This window comes from Dermacentor variabilis, chromosome 10 (assembly GCF_050947875.1).
Source record: "Dermacentor variabilis isolate Ectoservices chromosome 10, ASM5094787v1, whole genome shotgun sequence".
NCBI lineage: Eukaryota > Metazoa > Arthropoda > Arachnida > Ixodida > Ixodidae > Dermacentor > Dermacentor variabilis.
Window position 1 is genome coordinate 44680837 of NC_134577.1, and position 21037 is coordinate 44701873.

At 49.1% G+C, this 21037-nt stretch overlaps 2 protein-coding genes across 3 annotated transcripts in view; one reads left to right on the forward strand and one right to left on the reverse strand.

Annotated features, from left to right (window-relative positions):
* Nucleotides 1-16025, reverse strand: part of LOC142560440 (ATP-binding cassette sub-family G member 8) — a 315705-nt gene extending 299680 nt beyond the window's left edge. The window contains exon 1 of the mRNA XM_075672556.1: nt 15688-16025. The gene's annotated coding sequence lies outside the window, so the exon portion shown is untranslated. The remainder of the gene's footprint in view (nt 1-15687) is intronic.
* LOC142560442 (ATP-binding cassette sub-family G member 5) overlaps nt 1-21037 on the forward strand; it is an 83757-nt gene that overhangs the window by 19698 nt on the left and 43022 nt on the right. The window contains exons 1-2 of one of the 2 annotated variants that reach the window (XM_075672561.1): nt 16518-16864; nt 19997-20197. In XM_075672561.1, the coding sequence (XP_075528676.1) occupies nt 20029-20197 (169 nt within the window). In that variant the 5' untranslated portion in view covers nt 16518-16864; nt 19997-20028. Of the gene's footprint in view, nt 1-16517; nt 16865-19996; nt 20198-21037 lie in introns of those variants that run through there. The other variant, XM_075672559.1, reaches the window with a different exon arrangement.

Consider the following 21037-nt stretch of genomic DNA (forward strand, 5'->3'; position numbering starts at 1 on the left):
GCTGCGACACCTAGCGCCGCCGCCGCGAAGTCCGCGCATACCCAGTGGCGCATATACAAGTTGGTGTCAAACAGGTTCATTGAAGACGTGTTACATACTCAGTGGCGCATATTCACCGGAATGGCCCACATTTTTCAGACTGCACTATCTCCGGAATCGGCCCATATATTTGGTTACCTTATATAGCCGGAAAGAAACTGGTCTGACAGTGCTAAGAATGACCTACCATGGTTGCTCAGTGGCTATGGTGATGGACTGCTGAGCACGAGGTCGCGGGATCGAATCCCGGCCACGGCGGCAGCATTTCGATGGGGGTGATATGCGAAAACACCCGTGTACTTAGATTAAGGTGCACGTTAAAGAACCCCAGGTGGTGGAAATTTCCAGAGTCTCCCACTACGGCGTGCCTCATAATGAGAAAGTGGTTTTGGCGCGTAAAACCGCTTCATTAATTTTCTTTTTTGCTAAGAGTGCTATTCGCGTTAAAGGCAACTAAGCGCCGTTGTTAGTATAGGCGGACGTCACTGATGATAAGAAAGCGGGATTATCACTTCCACAACCGGTAATTCTCGTATTACGAGTTCAAGGCTGTTTTTCCACCACCTCCGTAGCATGGCCAAACCACTCTCAAAATACCATCCGAATGTGCCTTAACATCTTTGTATTGCACGAACATTTGCCCCGGAAAGACCGGAGGCACTGATATCACAAGTGTAGCGGCGACCACAGTCGTCGGTCGTCGAATTGCGTCCGCTATTTCTACGCGTCTCATCGCAGTACGTTCCAGAGTATTCACTGGTGCTCCAGTACATGGTGCGCCAATATGAATGGAAAAACCAGATTTGTGGTTAAACCCCGTAATTCTATTTACCCCTATGCTGCAATGAAAATAGTTCCACGAGTTAGATTCATCAACATGAGAACTGTATACGACAAACAGCAGGGATGCAGGTTCCAAGTTCTACATTTGCAAGAATCGCGCTTAGAAGACATCTATTTTTATTGGTGAAGAGTGTACATTAGAGAATGTACGACAACACTATTCGCCACTCGCGCACAATCTGATCAGGCACGCCTCCTTTTATATTACAGACACGATGCACCATATAATTAATGCAGCCCATGAAATAACTTTCCAATGGCTTCCAAGTCACTGCGGTATTATCGGCAATGAACGGGGCCGCTCAAGCTGCCTGGTAGCCTATATTGAGGACAACCAAGTACGAACACCACTTTCCAGAACTGACGCAGCACGGGAACTCCGCCTGCTTGCTCGCCAGTTCACCACGTCGCAATGGAATGAGCCACATTTCAGCGATTCCCGACTATACTCCCTTGATACCCCATTAAGCCTTCGAGTCCCATCAAAGCTTCGCCGTGGAGACGCCACGCTTTTGTATCGACTGTGGTTGGGCGCTGCTTTTACCAAAGCCTATGCGTTCCGCATAGGGATGGCCGACACCGCAACATGTGACCACTGCGGCCATGAAGAATCGATTGGCCACATTTTTTGTGCGACTGCCCGCAGTACAGTCCACAGAGGGAATCTGTTCGCCGCGAACTGAACCAGCTGGACGACCGACCACTATCGGAAGAAGGAATTCGACACCATCGACAGGACCTAACGTCACAAAAGAGGCTGCGCAAGCGCTACTGCGCTTCTTGCGACCTACCGGCCTTTGTGAACGCCCCTAACTGGAATGCCCTTCGTACGTGTGTCTGTGTGTGTGCATTTTTAACCCTTTCCTCTCTGTCCTCTTTTTAACCCCTATCTCCCAACGCCAGTGCAGGGTAGCAAACCGGAGACTAATATCTGGTTAGTACCTCCTGCCTTTTCTCTTCATATTTCTCTTTAAAAATTTAGGATGCTTGAAATGAGTAATTAAAGGGTGTTTTACGTGACAAACTCCCGATCTAATTATGAAGACACTCCGCAGCGGGCTATTCCGGATTAGTTTTGACAATCTGAGGCTCGTTTTAACGTGCACCTGAACACAGCATAAACACCACCGTTATTGAATTTCACCCCCATCGAAATGCGACCGCCAAGGTCGGAATCAAAACCGCGACCTGTAGATCATCAGCGCAAAGCGATAGCCACTCACCTACCATAGTGAGTAAATTTCTGATACTTATAGGCGCTTCCTGCGCCGAGCGAGAGCCAGATATCAGTGACCATCCGGTGGAAAACAAAGATTGACAAAAATGTAGAACGACGACGTGGGACAATGTACGGCCGTCAAAGGTACAGCGTCGAGATTTCGTAATATCTGTTGCAGGAATAATAATCATCATCATCATCATCATCATCATCATCATCATCATCATCATAACGTTTATCATCACCTCGTATCCTGACAAGGAGCAGCTGACAGAATAGATAACTCTGTGCGCCCTCATAAAATATTTAGTGAAGGAAATCCAGACAAAAAAAAAAAAACGTTTCGCGCTGTACACGGCAGGCAATATAGCAAGTCATGACCGGCAGCTTGCGATTAATTTAATTCTGTGGTTTATATTAGGTAGGATTCTATCCAGCGTCCGCTAAGTCTGAGTTGCGCCTTCGTCATATTTACATCGCCGTCAACGTCATCACCACGTCATCGTCTACGAGCAGTCGCCGTCCCCCCCTCTCATCAGCTAACGATCGCCTCTTTCGGTTTTCATTCAGTAATTTCTCGGAGAGTAACTTTGTGACTTTCTTCAAACAGATGCGGCCTATTTCTCTTGGACTTGAAGGACCTGCGTAAAGCTTTTCGTACCATACCAAACGGGTGGAAAACACGATACTTCGACATAACACGACGAAACCTGAATTTGTTACCTTGTCGGCGCTAATAAACGGTTTTGATAGGAACCAACATAGAAAGTCGCATCACTCAATTCTCAGCCGTGCGTGACAGCGCCTCACCCCTCTCGGCGCCCGTTGGCCAATCCTAATAAACCCACTGGTTATCCAGGTTATTCACCCTACGCATTACATGGCCTGCCCAGCTCCATTTTTTCTTCTGAACGAGTATCGGCTATCCCCGTTTGCTCACTAACGCACACACCTCCGTCTTCTTGTCTCTTAACGTTACGGCTAACATTTTTCGTTCCATCGCTTGTTGCGCGGTCCTTAAATTGTTTTACATATTCTTTGTTAATGTCCAAGTACCTCCCCATGCGTTAGCCTCGCCAGAAACCAATGATTATACGCTAGAACGATTGTACGCTCGCAGCAAACGTGTTCAAATCGGAAGGAATCGCTGAAGCGTGCCGATTCTTTGTAGCGCGCTTGAAGGGGCGTTCTTCCTCGAGAGTCAGCAAGAATGCGACAAAGAAGCACGAGTGTTTGGGCGACCTCCAAGTGGTACCAGGGGTCGTGAGCGATTTGCGTTTGGCACTCCGTTCGCGACAACCACTGTGCTCCCCGCTCTGTTGACACGGCACTCCCTCGCCCGTGCCCGTTCACTCGGGGGGCGGAGATTCGTGTTTACGCAGGTAAACACTCGAGCGAAAGTGTTTTTTTTCTCCACGCGCAGCGTTTCCTTCGTGCCTGTATATAGAGTCTCGAAGTGGGCCCCCACATCCAAGACTCCTCTTCTTTTCATTCCGCGTAACCTACTTCTTCGAGACCTTGTTTTGTCAGCGACGTTCGCACTTTGGGGAAATAAAAAAGATGGCGGCAGTCAACGTTTTGAATGCCGGACTGGACGATGAGAGCGTCGTCTTTGCAGTTTACAGTATTTCCTGTATACATTGTGCAAATTGATCTAAAACTCAAACCGTTGCACCCCTGAAGGGTGTAAGAGTGTGAAGTATAGATAGGAAGCACCCTTAAGGGTGCATATCGGTTTATGGTGCGGCATCCGAATCACGCGCGCAGACGCCACCACGCGCTCTCAGACCCCGAGTGAGGCGCAGAAACCCTGCACAAATTACCAACCGCCAACGCCCCGCGGTTGCGAAGTCGTTGGACGCACCCGACTTTTGACTGCACAGTGTCGCAGGGAAGTGAATTCTGTCCCCAGTGGCGGTAGCCTGTGCAAGTGTCGTTGTTAAAGTGACATCGTTATAAGGTGGACTTCCCCCACTTTGGTGACATCTGCGGAAAACTCGCTGTTTGTTGAGTGTACAAGGGTACGCCGTCACACTGTGCACGAAGTCTCGACTTTGTAACGAGACATCGAGATGCGGAAACGTCACTTAATTGGACAAATCAGAGTGCGCAATGGCGCCCATGACGCACGCCGAGTGCGTATTTGTCGTGACGTCAGAAGCTTCACATGCTAATGTATATATATATATATATATATATATATATATATATATATATATATATATACAGTTTACAAATGCATTTTGCATTCATGCATATATATATATGACGAAGGCCGTGCCATGGCCGAAACGTTAAGAACATTAAAAATGCAATTTTCGTAAGTGTGCTCTTTCGTCTTTCGTTTCTTCATATGCCTATGCAACGGACATACAGAACTTTTCCCTGAATTATATATATATATATATATATATATATATATATATATATATATATATATGCATGAAACGACGTTTTGTTAACAAATTCAGTGGAACGCCAGTGCATTTATCCGCAAAGTTCACGAATTTATATCTCGAAACTGGTGTCGTCCTGAGAATTCGTTTCAAGTGGATCCGCCTCGCGAAGTCCACTGCTAAAATTTGTAAATTGCAATATGGGTCGTAACGTAATTAGCTAAAAATTTATTTAGTGGATTCTTGTTAAATAGCCGATTTCGCATCTCAATTTTTTGCGCAAGCGCTGTCCGCCGCTTCGAGTTGACCAGCTCACGAACTAGAATTGTGATATCTGCTACAGGCAACGTTTAAACATTTTTTAAAGTGTTCGCTGAAGCACCCTGTATACATGTTATTGCATACACAGAGCAGTGCGGGATTCCGCGGAACTCGCTTGCGATGCGTACTCCCCCTGTTTTTCGAGTTGTCGATCCCATTCGCCCTCGCGCTTCGATCTGCTAGCATCCTGGTTAAGCTAAGATGGCAGAGCGACCGCCCCCGCAAAGGTGTTCGTCCCAGGTTCGAATCCCGGACCGGGACGAACTTTCTTCCTCAATTGTTAAGTCTTCTTTCCGAGAAATCCGTAGGGGTTTCCTTTGTAGCCCCGTGCTATATTCCATTCGGGTGAACGACGATTCCCTTACATAGAAAGTTAGCGATGCGAAGTTCCGGCCTTGTTTCTTTTTTCTTTTTTCAACTGAATGCCGAGAGTGTATCTGAGATTGAGAAGGTGGTCCGACCGATAACGCTGACGTAACATAACGATACGACAACGTCGACGGTAACAATTGCACGACGACAACGATGCAACGGGAAAAAAATTCAACACGGCAAATTAAGTTTAGGCCGTTAAAATACCGCGACGCGGCGCTGCAGAAAAAAATCACGGATAATCCAACGCGCATGTTGGAATCAACGTTAACCTACTCCGGACGCGCAAATAAAATTCTGCGGACACAGGTCGAGAAAGTGTGAAGATTCAACACTCGCGCTGGAATAGCTATGTGACGAGAAACATTCGTGAAGTGCTCAATTAAATAATACGTAACTAAAATTGATGCGTACCATTATCTTTATTTGAATCATACGTAACGCGTAGAGAGAGAGATAGCAAAGAGAGAAAAGGCAGGGAGGCCAACCAGACGAGCGTCCGGTTTCCTACCCTACACTGTGGGTGAGGGAAAGGGGGAACAGAAAGGGAAAGTGGGTCAGAGGGAACACTGTCTGTGCACGCAGCAGAGTGCTTGGAAATCAGTCAAACCTAAGCAAGTGCTCCGTCGATACGTTAGGCTGCCGTTAATCTTGGTGGTTCATAGCTGGTGATGCACATTGAAGTGAAGACCAAGGATCCAAGGACCAAGGTGATGCACCAGTGAAGACCAAGGATCCGGTGGGCGTCAGCAGTACGTTGCAGTGCGTGGCAGTATATTTTTAAGCTAAACCCCGGCCGTTCTGACTTCAGTGCGAATATAATGATGCGGGTGAGCCATGATGCTTACTCAAGAGTCGCAAGTACTGAATTGTGACAATCCAGCACTTGCACTGCACTTCGCGCTGACGGAGTGTGCAGGTTATTTAAGAGCATTCGAAGGGTATTCATCAGAGACCGGAGCATCATAACGACTTGCCGGTCTTCTTCGGGTAATTTGTCAGGAACCCGCGCTGCTCGCTCTACAGCCGTGTGCAGCTGTATCACTTGTGGCTCCGGCTCCGGCTGTGGCATCGGCTGCGGCATCGCCTCCGATTGTGGCATCGGCTGCAGTATCGCCTCCAGCTGTGGCATCGGCTGCACCACCGACTGTGGCATTGGCTGCGGCATTAGCTGTGGCTTCGGTTGTGACTTCCGCTGTTGTTCTGGCTTTGGCTGTTGCTTTAGCAGTGAGGATCAAGTTGTATTGTTCTCCGCCATGGCCTTGCCAGATTTAGATTGAATTGCCCCAGGCCTAGGGGGCAGAGGAGGAGATGTTGTCGGCCACCTAGTTCTGTAACTTTAGTCAAATTTCTCAGCGCAGTCTCATGTGTGACGTCGATAGCCAACACATTTTTTCGTGTGTTGACTCTAACGTCTGCTATCTGATTTGGCGCCACCGCTTCAAGTTGCACCGATATGGACTGTCAGTTGAGTCGCCTCAGGTTGTCGATAGCGAGTTCTGGTACAAATAGAATCGTACTGACTGCGGTATTCTGAGTTGTTCCTACCGTTGGCGTGCTCGAAGACATGGATGCCTTGGTGGTGTGTCTTCGTTTCGCCTTGCGGCTCCGCACAAGCTCGAAGGCGTCACCTGAGAAGTCCTCACTGCTGAACGAGTAGATGCTGGTGTCATCGCCGTCGGTATCGCTCTGGAGACCGGTCCGCTTCCTAGACGCAGCCGCCGCTGAAGTCGCCATTCCCGGCAGAGGCACGGGGAAGTCAACTTGCACCCGCGCCACGAACCATGCCGGCTCTCCAAAGATGTACGCAGAAATAAGGAAAAAACAGCTGAGCTAGAGAAATAGCGTTCGCAGACGTAACGCGTAATTTCATGCAATGCTTATGTGTGTACACCGCACTGATTCCAACTTTAAGTTCATGCAGCGCTTATATTTATGCGTTATACTTTTCACAGGTTGTGCCGAAATGCAAACAGTAGTTCATGCGGTCGCACATTGTGACACGTCTACGCAGAAATATATCACGAGGACGAAGGGTGATACTCGACGTTTGTCGAAGGAAGAATGGCGAGAAGAAGTGTAAGCACAGAGAAGTGCAAAACATGTGTAACTACATTTAAGGCTTCTGTGTCACCTCTTGTCACAGTCGCACATACCCATTGGCATAAGAACGGCCGGGGAGGCAAAACGTAAGGAAGACAGAAAAAGGTAAGAACCCGTTAAAAATGATGCGCGACTCATTGAAAGGTTTGTGCGCTTTAGAGACACTCTTGAGTGGACATTACACTTTCACAAGTTTTATGCCATGCCTTACTGTTTGAAAGCACAAAACGTAGATGGGCTCACTGTCCCTACTTCGTTGCTAAACTTTCCGGCCAGTATATAAGCTGGTGCATCCGATTGCGCACACAGTTTTTGTGAATGGGAACTGCCCGAATTAATAAAATAAATTGAGCCACTGAATATCATGCGTTATATTCTGTTAAGAGGTGTGTGTGTGCGTTAAAGATGCCTTTTAGGCTGCATAATAGTTACATGTTTACACGTTACACTTACACGTCGTTACATATTCTTTGATTACGCAGAACAGAGATGTGCTGACTCACGTTACCTTGTCGGTCAACATGCCGTAGTTATAAATACCGGCGCCAGTTTGTGTCGTATATACACACACACACTTACTGCGAGATGCAGACCCACGTACATGACTCCGTGGCCTGTCATTGAAAAAGCTTCGCTTTAAAAGGAATATTGTTGCGTTTCGCCTGCGACACGTGGTTTTGCCGGCGCGACGGCGGCGGGGCGGCGGACATTTTGGCCCGATCGTCGTCACCGCAACACTCATCGCCAGGTGTTTCCAGGCGCGTCTGCGGCGATGCGACCGCCTAGGGATTTCGTTCCAGTCATTGTGCCCGAAACAGGCGAGGCCAAAGCAGGGATCTCCTTCCAGTTATTGGGCCCGAAACAGGCGATGCCAAAGCAGGGATCTCGTTCCAGTCATTGTGCCCGAAACAGGCGATGCCAAAGCAGGGACCATCTTCTCGTTACAGTCATTGTGTCCGACCGGCAGCGCCACGACAGTGTGCTGCGCAGCGCCACGACCAGGTGCTACGAGATCGTGCGCAGCGCCACGACATGGTGCTACGGCATCGCTACAACAGTGTGCGTCACCATTAGCCCATTGTACATTCACGTGCTCGTCTTTTGAGGGGTTCCTTCTTGCCCTCAACTGCGAGAGTATAAAAACAGCTGCCCCCGGACGCCAGAAGAGGGCTCCGATTTCTTCCGTTGAGTGAAGTGCTCTCCCGTCTCTCTACTTCGGTCAAACCTGACCGCCAACTCTTTGCGATGTTAAAATAAACAAGTTGTTTCGTTGTTACCTGTCGACTCATGCTTTGCCGGGACCTTCGGATGCTTGCAGTTGTACCCCAGGCCGCCAGGCCAACGCTACCCTTGGGGCTTGCGACCCAGGTACAACCACGGGCGTCAGCGCCGAGTTCCCATCCGATCGCTCCAGTGTCGCGATCCAAATAACTGGTTGCCAGCGGTGAGATCGCCTACGACTTAAAACATCTGTCTGCCAGCGGTGAGACAGCGACAACGGAGGCCAGCAGCAAAGCAATGCAGTTGACAGTATGCTGAGCAGCTCAACGACGATCCGGGAGCAGTGCAACGAGCCCTGTGTGACGACTGGTTGCCTGCAGCGGAACGACTGCGCGGAATTCCTGCCTGCGAGGTTTGGTGAGTGCGGGACTTTCTTCTACTGAGCTTTGCCAGGCTTTTTGTTAGTGTCAGAAACAGAGCTGGTAATTGTGGTTGTCGTTGCTGCCGGGTTAGTTTGCGGCAAGACAATAGTAAGCAGTAGAGAAAGCAGCATTCAGAGCAGCCATGGATTTGAAGTCGTTGCGCAAACCGAAATTGTTGGAGCTTGCAAGAGAGTTGGGTCTGGATGTCTCAGACAAACTAAGAAAACCGGAACTGATAACGGCTATTCTTGAGTTAGAGGCTGAGGATGACGAGCTGTCGGAATGCCTTGAGACTATTGAGGAGAGGTCAAAAAGACAGGAGCGCGAACTTAAAGAGCAGAAAGAAAAAGAAGAGCGCGAACACGCTTTGGAAATGAAGCGTCTCGAGGTAGAGATGGAACGCGCTCGTAATGGAAGTCAGGCACACGGTGCAGGAGAACGCGTATTGTTCAAAATGACTGACCTGATGCGGCCGTTTAAGCTTGGAGAGGACATTGGTTTGTTCCTGGTTAACTTTGAGCGAACGTGCGAGAAGCAGGGGTTCTCTCGGGAAACGTGGCCACAGCGCTTGCTCACTTTGTTACCCGGCGAGGCGGCCGACGTAGTCGCTCGCTTGGATAGAGAGGAAGCAGAGGATTTCGACAAAGTAAAATCGAGTCTGCTAAAAAAGTACCGGCTGTCTGCGGAAGCGTTCCGTCGGAAGTTTCGGGAAAATGAGAAAGGCAAAAGTGAGTCATATACAGAGTTTGCGTATAGGCTTATGTCGAACATGCAGGAGTGGCTCAAAGAAGAAAAAGCGTTTGGTGACCACGATAAAGTTCTGCAGTGTTTCGGGCTAGAACAGTTTTATAGTCGGTTACCGGAGAACGTGCGATACTGGGTCTTGGATAGGCCAGACGTGAGTACGGTGGCTAGAGCCGCTGAGCTAGCCGAGGAGTTTGTGACGCGTCGAGCTCGCGGAGCTAAGGACGGTCAAAAGGGTGAATTTGGCTCCAAGTCTGAGAGGCCAAGGTTCACGCCCATGAGATTTAAGGGGGACACGCGTAGTGAGGATGCGAGTGAAAGCAATCCGACCAAACGTAAAGAGACGGCAGCCGAAGCCGAACGCAGAAAGCGGTTCGAGATGAGGCGAGCGGGCGTTTGTTATACGTGCCAGAAGCCGGGTCACTTTTCGGCGCAGTGTCCGGAAACAACACCAAAAGTTGTGTTTTTTTCAATAGGCAGCACTGACGAGAACATGAAGCTTCTTGAGCCTTACATGCGAGACCTCCTCGTAAACGGGAAAGAGTGCCGAATGCTTCGCGATTCCGCAGCTACGATGGATGTAGTTCACCCGTCTTACGTAGAACCCCATATGTTCACGGGCGAGTGCGCGTGGATCAAGCAAGCCGTGGAAGCTCATAGCGTGTGTCTGCCGGTAGCAAAAGTGCTTATTGAAGGACCTTTCGGAGCGCTTGAGACGGAGGCGGCAGTGTCATCTATGCTGCCACCCCAGTACCCGTACCTATTTTCAAACAGGTCCGATCACCTCCTGCGCGAGAAGGGGCTTTTGTTTGATGAAGCTAGTGTTCAGGCCTTAACCAGATCGAAGGTTCGGGAGCTCGCTGCAAAGGCGGTAGTTGCGGGGCCGACGTTATCAAACAACGAAAAAGGGTCAGAGGCGCAGCAAGCTGATATTCAGAGCACGCCCGAACTGAATAGACTTGAGTCTGTAACGTTAAAGGCGCCAGATACTGGAGAGGAAAATCCCGACGCGGGAAAGTTAGAAGAGCTATCTACTGATTTGCTCATCGCGCCTACGTCAGACGGACTTGATAGGTTGCTAAAAGTCAGCCGGACGGCTTTGATAGCCGAGCAAAAAAAGGATGGCAGCCTGGAAAACGTGCGCTGCAATGTCAAAGAAGGTATCGCCAGGAAAACTGCGCGTTTTGTGGAAAGAGGTGGAGTCCTGTACCGGAAGTATCTAGACCGCCGAGGAGTGGAGTTCGATCAGCTGGTCGTACCTCAATGCTATCGTCAGGATCTGTTGCGCTTGTCACATGGGGGTTCGTGGTCCGGACACCTAGGAGTTAAGAAAACTAAGGACCGTCTCTTGCAAGAGTACTATTGGCCAGGGTGTTTTCGGGACGCAGACCATTTCGTGAGGACATGTGACACTTGTCAGCGGGTGGGCAAACCAGGGGACAAATCGAGGGCGCCGTTGAAATTGGTACCTATCATTACGGAGCCTTTTAGACGGCTCGTTATTGATACTGTGGGACCTCTGCCGGTAACAGCCACGGGGTACAGACACATTTTGACTGTGATCTGCCCAGCGACAAAGTTCCCTGAAGCAGTGCCGCTTAAAGAACTCAGCTCAGTTGAGATAGTTAATGCACTACTGTCCATATTTGCGCGAGTTGGTTTTCCTGCAGAAATTCAATCAGATCAGGGCACAGTGTTTACTAGCGCTTTGACGACAACTTTTCTCGAAAGGTGTGGGGTAAAGCTGCTACACAGCTCAGTGTACCACCCACAGTCGAATTCCGTTGAGAAGCTCCACTCCGTCATGAAGCGCGTGTTGAGAGCCTTGTGTTTTGAACATCAAACTGACTGGGAGCTGTGTCTGCCTGGGGTGATGTTTGCTTTAAGGACCGCGCCGCATGCGGCTACGGGGTTTTCGCCAGCTGAACTGGTGTACGGTCGCTCGCTTCGATCTCCGCTTCGCATGCTTCGAGAATCATGGGAAGGTAGGGGCGACGACCCAGTCGTGGTGGAGTACGTGCTTAAGCTCCTCGAACGCTTAAGAAGGGCACAGGAGTTGTCAGGTGAAGCAATGACAAAGGCCCAGCAGAGGGCCAAGGTTTATTATGATCGGACAGCCAGGGCCCGTCGTTTTGAGGTTGGCGATGAGGTCATGATATTGCGCACATCGCTAAACAACAAACTAGACGTGCAGTGGGAGGGCCCAGCGCGAATTGTTCAGAAACTGTCGGACGTTAACTACGTGGTAAGTCTGCCAGGAAAGCGGAAAGCACAGCAAGTTTACCACTGTAATCTGCTCAAACCTTATAGACAAAGGGAAGCAGTGGTGTGCATGATGGTAAACGTTCCTGAAGAGCTTCCGGTCGAGCTTCCGGGACTAGGCTCAGTGACGAACAGGGAAGACACCGGTCAAGTCATTAGTGACCTTATCAGTAAAGCACCGCTGTCGCCTGAGCAGAAAACCGAACTACACCAGCTATTACAAGAGTTTCAAGGTCTGTTCTCTGAGAGGCCTGGTAGGACTTCTGTACTTACTCATGATATAGAACTTACCTCCACAGAGCCAGTACGATCCAAGGCGTATCGGGTGTCACCCCGCCAGAGCGATATTATGGAGGCTGAGGTAAAGAAAATGCTACAGCTCGGTGTTATTGAGGCAGGTGAGAGTGATTATACCTCCCCTTTGATTTTAGTTGAGGTACCGGGCAAGGAACCTCGTCCGTGCGTCGACTACCGCAGGCTTAATTCCATCACTAAGGATCAAATTTATCCGATCCCTAACATCGAGGAGCGCCTTGAGAAAGTTAGTAGCGCTCAGTTTATTTCCACCCTAGATCTTGTCAGGGGTTATTGGCAGGTTCCACTTACAGAAGAGGCTAGTAGGTATGCGGCGTTCATTTCACCAATGGGAACATTCCGTCCTAAAGTGTTGAGTTTTGGTTTGAAGAACGCGCCATACTGTTTTTCAAGTCTCATGGATAAAGTGTTGCGGGGACAGCAAGAATTCGCTTTACCGTATCTAGACGACGTAGCGATATTCTCCGCATCCTGGTCTGAGCATATGGCACACTTGCGGGCAGTGCTAACCCGCCTGCGCGAAGCGGGCTTGACAGTCAAGGCTCCTAAGTGCCAGATAGCACAGGCCGAGGTTGTCTACCTCGGTCACGTGATTGGTCAGGGTCGTCGCCGCCCCTCTGAAATAAAAGTGGCCGCTGTGCGAGACTTTCCGCAACCGCGCACGAAGACCGATATTCGGTCGTTCTTAGGTGTCGCCGGCTACTATCAGAGGTACATCCCTAGGTACTCTGATATCGCGGCTCCCCTGACGGATGCTCTAAGAAAGACAGAGCCTCAAACAGTCGTCTGGGACGAGACAAAGGAAAGAGCTTTTAGCGCCCTAAAGAGTGCCCTAACAAGCCAGCCTGTGCTACGATCGCCAGACTATACAAAAGGGTTCATTGTTCAGTGCGATGCTAGTGAGCGAGGCATGGGCGTTGTACTGTGCCAACGGGAAAATGGAGAAGTAGAACACCCCGTCCTGTATGCTAGTCGTAAGCTGACCAGTCGTGAGCAGGCGTATAGCGCCACCGAGAAAGAGTGTGCATGTCTCGTGTGGGCCGTTCAGAAATTGTCATGCTATCTAGCCGGCTCGAGGTTTATCATTGAGACAGATCACTGCCCTCTCCAATGGCTGCAGACCATCTCTCCCAAAAATGGCCGCCTCCTGCGCTGGAGCCTCGCTTTACAACAATATTCCTTTGAGGTGCGTTACAAAAAGGGGAGTCTCAACGGTAACGCCGATGGCTTAAGTCGAAGCCCCTAACGTAGGAATCAGCCTCAAAATTGTTTGTTACTGATGTTTTTCTTCCTGAGGCAGGATTTTTTTTAACATATTGCTTTTGTTTAGTGTTTCAAAGTGATGATATGCTTTCTAGTGCAATTTTTCAATTTGTGGACGCGTTCTGAGTGATGCTAGACTACTGTAAGGAACTAGGCAGTGGTATAAACAGGGGAAAGAGCCTGGCAGGGCTTAGTGAGGGTTGTGCCGTGCTTGCTGACTGAGCGGTTGAGTTTTCAGCGTAGTTCTAACGCTTGCCGGGAACGAGAACAAAAATGTGAACACTCCCGAAGTCACTTTGCAGTGTCCCGTGCGAACCTGAACGAGAGAACGAGGCCTTCTCTGTGCGCTGCGCTCAAGAAACGTCAAGGGACGCCCGACTTCGGTTATGAGCATCATCGAGCGACATCCCTCCGGACAGCGGATGCAGTCCCCTGTCCATCGGGATCTCCTTCCCCCGGCGGGGCGGTCTGTTGCGTTTCGCCTGCGACACGTGGTTTTGCCGGCGCGACGGCGGCGGGGCGGCGGACATTTTGGCCCGATCGTCGTCACCGCAACACTCATCGCCAGGTGTTTCCAGGCGCGTCTGCGGCGATGCGACCGCCTAGGGATTTCGTTCCAGTCATTGTGCCCGAAACAGGCGAGGCCAAAGCAGGGATCTCCTTCCAGTTATTGGGCCCGAAACAGGCGATGCCAAAGCAGGGATCTCGTTCCAGTCATTGTGCCCGAAACAGGCGATGCCAAAGCAGGGACCATCTTCTCGTTACAGTCATTGTGTCCGACCGGCAGCGCCACGACAGTGTGCTGCGCAGCGCCACGACCAGGTGCTACGAGATCGTGCGCAGCGCCACGACATGGTGCTACGGCATCGCTACGACAGTGTGCGTCACCATTAGCCCATTGTACATTCACGTGCTCGTCTTTTGAGGGGTTCCTTCTTGCCCTCAACTGCGAGAGTATAAAAACAGCTGCCCCCGGACGCCAGAAGAGGGCTCCGATTTCTTCCGTTGAGTGAAGTGCTCTCCCGTCTCTCTACTTCGGTCAAACCTGACCGCCAACTCTTTGCGATGTTAAAATAAACAAGTTGTTTCGTTGTTACCTGTCGACTCATGCTTTGCCGGGACCTTCGGATGCTTGCAGTTGTACCCCAGGCCGCCAGGCCAACGCTACCCTTGGGGCTTGCGACCCAGGTACAACCACGGGCGTCAGCGCCGAGTTCCCAACAGATCGTACCAGAAGTCGGATCCAAATAATATACTGTGGCATGACAGCTAATGAGATGTGACGTCCCCAACATTTCCATTTGTTCTGTTACCATTAGAGCTCCAGAGAGCAAACAGCAAGCAGGAAATCTGGGTGATTGTAGCGTGACGCCAATATTATACGGTGGGACACGAGATAATAGTGGGAGAAATATTGCAGATAACCAGTTATCAGGATGAGCGACCGTCAAAGCCAGAGTAGTGGGAGTGCTTTGTGTATGTCGAATTGAAAAAGTCCGTATTAAGCACAACTGCTTGCGATGTGCCCTCATGCCGAACGTGACGAAAGTTGAAGCTAACAAAGTGTTGAAAATATTCCTGTCCGTTGGCCATATTGGTTGCTTACTAGATATCGGCTATATCTTGGAGGGTATCGCGGATCTTGCTATTGATCTCAGCACAACTGAGCACTCGATCATATGTCAATTTAATTATATCGAAACAAATAATATTTGCACCTGCGTACCGCTTCAACATACGCTTGTACGGTTTCCGTATACAGGCGTGCGCAATTGTATATCACAGCTGCAGCGGGCTTACGTTCACCGAGTGCGTTTCAACAGTTGAAGCGAAAAAAAAAAATGACAGCTGATATGCAAGTATTGGGAGATCTATGGTTTAATTTCAGAATTACTAACATAACGCATTAGTTCTGGTGCCAAGCACAGGTTATTTCAGTAAGCCAGAAGATTCGGCAGCCAAGCAAGGGAGAGAACTTCGTCACTTTTCCACCCTCTCCCACTGCGTTCCTGTCCCAATTTACGCTTCGCCGAATCGCGCACTTCGTAATATGATCTCAACTGTCACGCCTGCTTCCTTCACATCGGGCCACACCTGCGAATTAACCACTACTCGGTCAACCTTAATAGGTAAAGAGAGCGCAAGAGGCGTATTAAACACTGCTTACCCTGCTAGGAGCCGCGCAGTCTGCGACGAGATATTCGACGTCCGCCCATTAATGCCTTTCGAGCTACATCCAAACGCAACCAACGCGTTCTGGCACAAGGACTGCGCGCCAAAAGGCACCGTTACTCCGGTGCCGCGGCGGCGATTCACAGAAGAGCCATCCACGCGCCAACTCACTCTCGAACTCACTCGCTCACGAAAAAAAACTCACTCACAGCATCACTCACGCCGCGCTCACTCGCTCGCTTTCAGGGCGATAGCAGACGACTCGGGCATATAGCTAGCAGACGAACGACGAAACCCACAAAAGCAGACGAACAAGCAAGCGCGCCTATCGTCGTCATACGTCTGGCACACACCGCACACGCGTTCTCGCGCGAGAAGAAAGCGCCGCACAGACGCACAAACTCGCACCACGCGCGAATGCGTTATGTATCAACTCCCGCGGCGTTTCGCTGGTGTCTTCTTTTTAATATTTTGTTTGGCTCGCTATAGCAGCAAAGACGTGGGAGCTTCGAGGCGACGTTTCGGATCCCCCACCCACCACCGCCATCCCCCGGGCAGAGAGAGACAGTCACCACCTTCGACTTCTGCTCGGTCGCAACAGCTGCGCCTGCAGCACGAGCAACAAACTTGGCCTGAAAACCGGAGAGACGCACGCATAAAAACCGCGGCGACGCAGGTGTGAGAGCGTTAAAACCGGGTAAGAATAACGAAAAGCAGCAGCAGCAGAAGAAGAAAGTGGTGTGGCGCGCGCTCAGATTCACCTACGCTAACGCCGCCTCGCCGGTGCTTGTCGTCTGCTGCTCGGAGACCGGGGTCGCAGACGAAAAGACTTTCGCGAGGGTGCCCGAAGCCGACGCATCCGAGCTGCGTCCTTGCGTCGACGAGCTGGCTCGTTCAGCGGCGCGTGCACATCGTTTAGTGCCCGGAGCTCCACCCCCTCCCTCACTTCTTTTGTTCGCCACAGCCGACGGGAGAGAAGGAAATTGCGCGAAGGAGAGGAGATGAATATGCAAACACCTTGAAGAACGGGAGTAGGCGACGCGGTGTGCGGGGCGGTTCTGTTGCGGAAGCGCGGTGGTGTGGCGGTGACACCGGAGAAGAAGTCGATAACGCGGCCATCCGGTGTTCTGGCGGAAATTGGGAGAGAGCACGTTGGATAAGAGCCTAATTCGGTGAGTTTCAGTAAATTTTGCTATATTGATGACTGTGTGTGGTATATGTTTGGTTTGCTGTCAAGAAAGCTAAAGAAGCGTATACGCCGGTGCTTCCTTTGCGGCATGGACCACAAGATGGATAGTTGGACGGCTTGGCACATATTCATAGTAGAGGCGCTTCACGGCCGCTCTTCTGCTATCTTTCGAATTTTCTTGCGCTACACCGTTTACAACGAGTATTGCGTTGATGTGAGTATACGCCACAACGTGCTAAGTTTCTGTTAAACTATAGTGTCAACTTTCAACCCGATGGATCTGCGCTAGCTACGAGGTTTCTGATATGTATAGAAGCGCTAAGCGTGTCAGCTGCAACGGCTTTCTGCGTGAACTCCTCGCGATAAAATGTTTTCGTTACTCTGCTGAAAAGTGGGAACGACGTTCGAATACAGGAGAAGCGTGTATGCTCGTTTAAGCTAGACGTCTTCAGTGTTCAACGACCGCGTTGCCCGATCGACGCCATTAATTGCAGCTACTGCTAAGACACCGCTCACGAAAAGTGAAACGAAGTCATGAGCCCGCCGTGAGCCTGTCGCGAGAGCTATATGGACAAGACCACCCAGAGCTTTATAAGCAATGCGACGACTACAGTATTCAATCGGAATTAAGTGTCGTAAAAGATTTTCTAGAATTCAAATAACACGCGTCTTTTAGCGCATGCCCCTTCAAGGCTCCTTTACCGCGTGATATTGCTCGTAAAAATGCAGCTTTGTACTTAGATTAATGAACACTTTAAACATTTTCAGGCGGTCAAAATTAATCCGGAGATTTCCCCTACACGGCACCTCTCGCAGTGCTAGCAGTACTTCGGGATGTTAAAAATCAATCAATCAATCAATCAATCAATCAATCAATCAATCAATCAATCAATCAATCAATCAATCAATCAATCAATCAATCAATCAATCAATCAATCAATCAATTGTACACCCGCTAATTAAAATGTAGCACGCCTGGCAATTAGATATTCCTTGCGCTCTTCTGCATGCGTCAACTAGAAACTATTTCCCTTCGTGAAAGTGTTTTGCTAAGCAGCATCTACGAAAAGCTCATTTCGCAGCAATCATGCTTTCCAAGCCGTGCAAGTGCGCTGTCAGGGAAAAAGAGCAGTCCATTGCTGCGTTTTTTTTTTTGCTTTTTTGCCTTTGCAAAAGTGGCAAAAATTATTTTCGCGTATGTCTGCAATTGTGCAGTTCGCCTAACGCAGTGCTTGAACGTCCGCTTTCGAAGCCGAGCAAATAACTTTAATTGTGACTAAACATTTATTTATCCAGTGATTAGGAAATTTCCATCGTGGATTAACAACAAAGGATTACAGTTTTGCTCATAACTCCAGAAATCTCTTTTCGAAAAGTAAAGGTATGCGTGGTATTCGTTCCGTATTTCTCTTACTCCACACAAGTAGTATTGTTCGTTAAAGTCGCATGAAATCGCGTTAACGAATTCTCCACGTTCTGGGTTTTCTTTATTAGACAAAGAAATTCGCGAGGGAACGTAAATCAGGCGAGCGAGAAATCTTTTGTTAACGTTTCTGGCATCGCGCTTGTCGCATACTCGGAATACCTCTACCTGTGACGTCACTGGCAGACCCCCAGCATTGGCTGAATAATGAAGGCATTTCACCGTTCCGCTCACGCACAATAAACAGCAGCAGCAGCAACTAAACGTAGTGGAATGTGGTATATTAAAGATATACGACGAAACTCGGCCGCTTCGGTGTATAGAAAATATTATACAGAATTCTAGACTGGAAATTGCGGCCGAGCATTGTTTTATTAAATGCGAAAACATTCCTTCGCCTGCCTCTACCCCCTTTGCTGAATTCCTGTGTTTTAACCTCTCTTTGGTGCCTGTGGTATAGAGACACCGCCTAAATGCTATCTCATGATTTAGTCTCATGCAGGGTGCCTCCATACGACGCAGTAATGTCGAGTTATCCTATAGTCTGATGCGCGTACGATGGGCGTTTCGAAGCAACGAAATCAGATGATGGTGCTCCACTGTGCTGCCTATGATGCTCATGATGCTAGTGGTGATGCCCACGAAGACGATGATGCTCAAGATGAGGATGCTGACGATGACATGATGATGTTGATAAGATTGACCGTCATCGATGGATGGCTTCCACCAGAATTCCTTCATCGCATGCGATAAGCAGTCGGACATCGTTCGAGACTCATCACAATTAGTCGCAGATATCCATGCACCTTGTCTTCCATTTTTTAAAAATTATCTTTTCGCTAGACTGTACAATAACGATGCAGTTCGTTGAGTACGCTACTGACGCATCTCCTACTGCACTCTGACGAGAACCCCCTAAATCTTTAGCGCTGAGTGGTGTCACGTTCAGCCGACGACTGCGATCGAGTACACGTCGGTGTATCTCTATTACATATTCAAAGTCTTCCTCCCCCCCCCCCCCTCCCCAGATTTTCTGTACTGGTTGACGTACTTGCCTTTCTATCATCCGTCTTATCGCCAATCGCAACTCCTCGCGAAGCACCCATGCTCGTATGAACCAAAGCGACGGAAATCGCACGGCGATCAATAGAACGGCGATGCATTGCTTCCTATGTGGATCTTCTTTAACACCATGCAAGCGAACATTTTTGAGCAATCCGCGCCGCACTTGTATGTACTACAACAGCGTGCTGATCCGTGTCGTTTGAAACCTGCCGGACTTGTCTATTCGTGTGCTCAATTGATACTTCGTGCTTACAATGCGTAACCAAGGAAATCGATCGTGTGCGTGGTATCACGATGACTCTTTATTTTAGTTAGAAGAACCGGCTATAGTCCTAAATTAGCGACGAGCTAAAATGATTAATCCACAGCGTATGCGTTCATATCGATAGCGTTCTGCTTGTTAATGGCGACCGGACATGGTGGTGGTGGCGACAACACTGGTCCACCACTCGCACATCCACACAGGACATCTCCCGCTCCCGCATATATATATATATATATATATATATATATATATATATATATATATATATATATATATATATATATATATATATATATATATATATATAAGGCTATTTCTGCAGTGCGCCTAACCTTGCCCTTTGGCTAACCTTCTCGTTGCAGAACGAAACTCGCGCCCTCGCGGCACCGTCAAGATGGCGACGGACCACGTGCTCGAGCTGTCGGGCGTGCATTACACGGGGCCCGTGTCCCCGCCTACCTGCTTTCAAGCGTTCACCGGAACCGCGGTCACGGCACCGCTGCTGAAGGACATCAGCATGGAACTGCACGCCGGCGAAGTGATGGCCGTGCTCGGATCCAAGGGTGAGTAACCTTGGAAACGAGCGTAGCCCCGTCGCGTCACCTCAGTTCTTTTCGTTACGATTTATGGATAGTACCAACAAGGCTATACAGCATTGTAGCGAGAGAAGTTTCATTTCCAAAGGGTTCCTGCGCTAGCATTCCTCGTCGGAAAAAAAAAAATTCCAGCCAATCAGGCTGCTGGACATATTATTACGGAAGGGCGACTGGCCAATGGCAAAGAACACTTACGAAGGAAAAGCTTTGCGAAATCGGCCCCAAGTCTCCATCTTCCTTCGTGATTTTGCCTTGCTAAACAAAGCTGAGTGCTTTCGCATCGTGAATCTGTCCTCGTATGTGCGGCGCTGTTAGGTTTCCCACATTTCGGGAAGACCAGTAAGGGCGCGTACAACGAACGAAGGACAGTTAAACACAACACCGGAGATGACTTCGCCCCCAATGTATTTCTTCCTTCGTGGACTGTTTCTAGTCTTCAATATATATATATATATATATATATATATATATATATATATATATATATATATATATATATATATATATATATATATATATATATATATATATACTAACTCGCCCAGATCTCCACTCTTGCATACTGAAGGGACGACACTCCGGGCGTCCACCACCTCGTATGAAAATGCGAAGGACTAAAGACATTCCGGGCATATGTACCGGCCTAAGGAAGTGACATCGTTTGAGGAGCGGGTCCAACCGCGGGCTAACGTCAAACAGACACTCAACTCAATATGAAGCTTCGGCTTCGAACATTTATTTATTTATTTATTTATTTATTTATTTATTTATTTATTTATTTATTTATTTATTATAGAACCCACAGCG